At 42.9% G+C, this 6,000-nt stretch overlaps 1 protein-coding gene across 2 annotated transcripts in view; it reads right to left on the bottom strand.

Moving 5' to 3' along the window:
* Positions 1 to 227: 227 nt before the first annotated feature.
* The window catches only part of FRK (fyn related Src family tyrosine kinase), a 52,809-nt gene continuing 47,036 nt past the window's right edge, over positions 228 to 6,000 (bottom strand). For both annotated transcript variants that reach the window (XM_054195213.1, XM_054195214.1), the window contains exons 6-8: positions 5,783 to 5,964; positions 3,426 to 3,591; positions 228 to 1,076 (exon numbers count right to left, since the gene is read on the bottom strand). In XM_054195213.1, the coding sequence (XP_054051188.1) occupies positions 889 to 1,076; positions 3,426 to 3,591; positions 5,783 to 5,964 (536 nt within the window). In that variant the 3' untranslated portion in view covers positions 228 to 888. The remainder of the gene's footprint in view (positions 1,077 to 3,425; positions 3,592 to 5,782; positions 5,965 to 6,000) is intronic.

Genomic DNA, 6,000 nt, shown 5'->3' with positions numbered 1-6,000 from the left:
TGAGTTCATGTTAAAATATCTTTTCCTCCAATATTCCTAAAACTAAGAACTATAAAACATATCCTTACACTTCAATGGACAATAACTTATCAGTTCCATAGCACTATTTAACAATATTCAGAGCAAACAGCTTCAATAATTAATAATAATAATTGTGTTTATTCTTGTAAAAGAGGAACAGTAGACAAACTAAAAAGATCGCTCTTCACATCCATAAAATAAAATAATTCCTTTTCTCTCATGAACATCCGTTTCATTTTCTGATACAGCAACAGCACATGTACTTCAAGTCTAAGCAAGGCAATTAATTTGGATTCTGCTATGATCACAGTCATGGGATTATTTTATTTTTATTTTTTTTACAATTTTTTTTTAAATGTATGCTCGAAGCACAGATCCTGCTCTGCAGAGCCATCACATTCCTTCACGAGAACAACCCCGTGGAGGAATCAAAAATCTAAGGAACAGCAAATAATTATTCCCATAAAGAAATGACAAAATGCTAGCATGGTTATTGAGCAACATCCATTCCATTTGTTCGTTCTTGCAATCTGCTACTTAAAAAATAAATAGAAGACATTTTATTTTTTAGAAGGCCCCCACCCCTCCAGCTTCCTCATGCTTAGTCTTGCAAAACATTTGCCAGCAGCAAAAATTTTAGGTGTCTTTGAGTATCAGTGCAGGGATGAGAATGTACCAGAATCCCTCAGCATCCCCTAATAACCTGCACGAGGGAGTTTAGGCTGATTTCACAGCCCCCTTCCCTTTCAGCCATGTCAGCTGGCGCCTGTCCAACAGCCCCCGCTGTGGAGGTCCATCAGCCCCCACCTGGGGGTCCCTCAGCCCCCCGCCGTGGGGGGTTCATTTCACCACATCCAGGGCGTGGGCCTAGATCTCGGAGTCGGTCTCCAAGTAGCACTCCAGCTGCCCGTAGAGGTCCTTGAAGGTGGGCCGCCTGCCCGCCTCCGCGCTCCAGCACTGCAGCATCAGCTGGTAGAGCGGGTCCGGGCAGGTCGCTGGCTGAGGAAGCCTGTACCCCGTGTCCAGCAACAGGATCACCTGGTGCCCGGCGATACCTGCAAGCCGAAAGGAGTTCATTAGACTACTCCAGGGGTGCTTAGTGATGTCGCTTGTCCCTGTCTCTTACCCAGGCGAGGCAATGGGATGCCCCCACCCCCCCCCCGTGAGGCACACGAGGGCAGAGGTGGCTTCAGCGTGTCCCCTTCGATGGTAACATGCCACAGGGGTCACTGGAGGATCCCAAATCAGCAGTTAACATCCACCTTCAGCATTTCCCAGCCCCCTCACCCCACCTGAGAGGCATAGCAAATGGGTTCAGCCCGGTGCAAGGCTTTTCCTCTCTCACCCGCGCTTTGCCAAAATTTTTCTGACATTTTTTTTGCCTAAATTGTTCCTAAATCCCTCTAGTCTCAGTGACTCCAAAATCTCCCAAGAAAATCTGTCCTGCTGCTGAATTTTCCTCACGTTTAGAAAGTTTTCCCTAACATCAGCCCTAAGTTTCCTCTGGCGCAGCTGTGCGATGGCATCCTGCCTGCTCTGTCACCACAAGAATAAACCATTCCCCTACCCTTGCCATACCTTTATATATTAAGACTATGGCCCCTTTCCCTTTCATTTTTCTACTCTTCAAATTACATCTTGAATTGCATGATCTTTACTTCTTTTCCCTAGATCTCTGAATGCAGTGGCAGGTGTCAAGAAGAGGGGCCCAGATTCTTTTCAGTGGTGCCCAGAGGCAGGACAAGGGGCAACAGGCACAAACTGTGACACAGCAAATTCCATCTCAACATGAGGAAAAACTTTACTTTGAGGGTGACAGATCAGAGCACTGGCAGAGGCTGCCCAGAGAGGTGGTGGAGTCTCCAACTCTGGAGACATTCAAAACCCACCTGGACATGTTCCTGTGCAACCTGCTCTGGGTGACCCTGCTCTGGCAGGGGGGTTGGACTAGATGATCTCCAGAGGTCCCTCCCAAACCTACCATTCCGGGATTCTGTGTTTTCTCAGTACATTACCCACTGCCACCATGGATCAACATAACCCCTTCTCCTAACTGATTACTGAAGACAAACTCCTGAAAGAAATACCAAGTAAGCAAATAGACACCAAGTAAGCGAATAGACGTGGTAAAAGGACAGTCACAATCCCTAGAGGATGGAGTCACCATCCCTAGAGGTATTTAAGAAACATGTAGATTTGGCACTTCAGGGCATGCTCTAGTGGCAGAGATGGTAGGGGTTATTTTGTGTGTGTATGGTTGGACTCGATGGTCTCAAAGGTCCTTTCCAACCATGGAGATTCTATGATTCTGTGATTTTCTACTGTAAAGTTACAGGTAAACTATGCCTTTGCAAAGGGATAATGCTGGACCTGTTTTCAGACAATACCCGAACCATGGTGTTACATATTTATACTTGAATATTTGTGTGTGTGTGCATATGCACACACCTATAATTTATATAAGAAAGAGTTGAGGATTTTTGGCTTTGGTGTTTTTTGATTTGGTTTTTTGTTTTTTTTGTTTTTCCCTAGAACGTTTTCACAGGAGATGGAGGGGGGGGGGTCAAAAAGCAAAATAAATTTTTCCTTTTACAGGAAATACCAGTTTGGGACCCTGTGAAATGTAGTTTTTGGTGAACACGCCACACCTCAGGCCTGCACAGATGCAGCATAACTTCTTTTTGCTTTAGTTCTTCCCTTGTGTTCTCCTCACCAGCACAAAGAGTCACAGTCAATCGCCTCACTGATATCTTGTGTTATTGGAGCCACAGTTCCTCGAGCATTTCTCACAGTGCTAGGAATAATAGCTGCTCTCATACCATTAAATCTACTTTTGAGGTTGGTGATACTTTATTCCTAATTCTTGTGATCCTTCTCTTTATGAAAACTTTCCGCTGCCGTGGTCAAATATGAGAGAAGGGGGTAAAAACACCCTGACTCATTTTTCAGACATCTTCATCCTGAAATGCCTGTGCAGCACTTCACACATATTCTGTTCTTCCATGAGACATTCCCAAAAAAATAAATTAAAAAAAAAAAAAAAAACCAAACAAGGGCGGGATGGAGGACAGAAAAACCTTCCCTTTTTCCACATTGCAAGAATTGGCGTCATTGGTCAGATGCTGGAGGGAAATAGTCAGTTGGCTTAGGTGCCTGTGCAATGCAGGTTGACTCCAGCGAGAGGAAGCTTGAATGGCTGCTAATCACAGCCTTTGGAAAGCTTCCAGGGAGCCTGGGGCAGCCAGAAGGTCTGACCCACTAAATGGACCTCGTCTGAACAGCCTTCTTTCCGTGTTTATAGTTTTAACCCTTCAACATGCCCATAGTACAGGCATTCAACTTTTTTTGCGTGTCACTCAAAGCAAGAAAACATTAGACATCATTCTTTAGGTAAAAGCACTTACCAGCATAAGGCGTCTTCCCGTAGGTCATTATTTCAAACAGAAGTATTCCAAATGACCAGACATCTGACTTAATGCTGAATTTGTTGTAGCGGATGGCCTCTGGGGCTGTCCATCTCACTGGGAGTTTTGTTTCATTCCTGGCTTCATATACTTTTTCGTTTTCTACCTGTCATGGGTGAAAAACGAAGCAAGCCTGATCTTAGATCTGCTTCAGTAAAGCATTTAAGCACCTGACTAAGCTAAGCATGTGCTTAATCTTATCCTATTTTAGCCAAGCACCTGCCTTTCATGGTATTAAAGCACGCACTTTCTGAAGTCTACTGTTGAATTGGGCTTCACAGTTGAGAAATGCTACCGTTCATCGGAGGCTTTTCTAAAGCATTTATCATTTCAAGTGAGCAAGCAGTGTTGGAGTGGCTCGTGATTAATTATGACCCGCTACTGTGAATTCCGGACCTGGCATGCAAGATTTCAAAAGTCTGTCAGGAGTGGCAGTGTAAGCATCCTGCTGACGCTAGAGACCAAATGGCTCCGCGTCTGGTCCTCAGTAAACAGAGAAGGCAAAAGCAAGAGCTAATGAATTTCAGAACCTTTCTTCTGTGATTTATTGCAGTGTTGAAGGGCCATTGACTTTGATAACAGTCACTTAAGCAGGTTTTGGGGACCAAAGAACAAACTCCAAGTGGTTCAAATTAAATTATTAGCTTACAGTTGATCCAATTAATTCATGTAAAGTGAAGATGAAATACGCATAGAAAAAGCAGAATTATTTGCTGGAAAATTTGTGGCATCATGTCCTTAAAGTTCTATAGCACAGACATCTAAAATTTGTGAACATTTATTCTTTCTTGAATTCCTAAATGCAGTTTAGTGTACATCAGTCACATCCAAGGCTCAGTCAGGTTTTTCACATGCAAATCCAGACAAATGTGTACAAGATTTTGTTTGTTTGATTGTTTTTAATACAGAAATATATGCTTCCCAGCTGTAATGCCCTACAGTTTTGAAAAGACTGGCTGATAGCGTTTTGTATCTACATACTGATACAGTTGGCAACATGACCATAATACTCATTTCTAGAAACAAAAAAAAATATTTCATTATGCTAATTAATGCATACAGAAACACAGATTTCATTTCTCACACCTATGCCTCTGGGATCTTTGCATGTCACCATGTTAATGCTTTGGTTTAGGAGACATAATATTCCTAAGAACGTCTGCCAAGATGGTTCTATGACAGCGTATTTTAGTAAAGTTCAGTTTTAGCAAGAAATGTCAACAGCTGTAAATTATTACCCTCTCTAGTGAGGACAGAGGAGAAAACATTGCAAGCATTGTTCATTTAAAAATATTTTTTTTCATGTTAAAAAATGTGCAATCTGAACTTATGCATAACTAGAAGAATCAAAATTAAGCAAAAAGCACTTTCAAAGTCCCTTGATGCCATTGTCAAACCATTATTCTATACTTCACTGTGTAATGAGTCCAACTCTGTTATGAACTTCAATTTCTGCTGCTTGAATGGAGAAAAACAAACGAGAAGCAGAGGGCTTTTTTCTCTCTTTTTCCTTCTCAGTGCAAGAACATAAATCAATAAAAACAATAATAAAACCTTAGAAATTGTGGATTACATATTGAAATCCATAAAATATGGCAAATCAAATCTTTCCAACTCTGATCAAATCATTTTCAGAGGTGGGAAATCTCATTTCTAAACCACAGCTCCTTCCTAGGGTGATCTTGGTCAGGGTTACTTGGCATTCCATGTCCTCAAGGGCTAGAGAAAAAAAGACAGCACAATGGCAAAGAACTTGAAACTGCATCAGATTTAAAGCTCTGAGAGATCACTTTATGAACTCCGCTGTTAGTCTTGGAGAGGAATAAGGTCCTTTTATGAATACTACCTCCACTCACAAGCATCACGGAGGCAGTGGGGAAGCGAACAAGGAGAAAATAGCTATCAATACAGTTTTATATGCCTTCCCTTACAGGCTCAGGAATATAATTTTGCCATCGTTCCTGTGATCTCTCTCCATGTGGCAGACACTAGTGTTGTGGATAAAGGTTGTGCAGCAAAGGGTATTTACAGCTTGCCAGGCTTCTTCCTTGGTGGCTGAGTGGGAAGCAGACACCGGGATGCCATCTTCAGACTGACTCAAAGGCACAGGGCAGCTTCTAACCTTGCATGGCATAATGCAGGCAGAGGATACAAGTGAACACGTTAGGGGTCTTTTTCTCCCTGGGCATGCCTTTTGCCTGAACCCGGCAGTTCAGAGGCTACAGTTCATCCTTTAGTTGGCCTCTTCCACCTTGTTCCCCCCAAGGTTAGAGCCAATTCACCCTCTCACAACCCACCTTAAGAACTCTTGCAAGTCCAAAGTCTGCCACTTTGTAAACACTGTGTTCGCCAACAAGAACATTTCTGGCTGCCAGATCCCGATGAATATAGTTCCGGGATTCGAGGTAAGCCATCCCGGAAGCCACCTGAGTGGCCATGTCTACTTGATGTGGCAGGAAGATTTGGGAGCCTGCATCTTCTGTTTAAAAAGAAGACGACAAGGATACATAATATT

Source organism: Rissa tridactyla, chromosome 3 (genome assembly GCF_028500815.1).
Source record: "Rissa tridactyla isolate bRisTri1 chromosome 3, bRisTri1.patW.cur.20221130, whole genome shotgun sequence".
Taxonomy (NCBI): Eukaryota; Metazoa; Chordata; class Aves; order Charadriiformes; family Laridae; genus Rissa; species Rissa tridactyla.
This window is presented reverse-complemented; position numbering and strand designations above follow the sequence as displayed.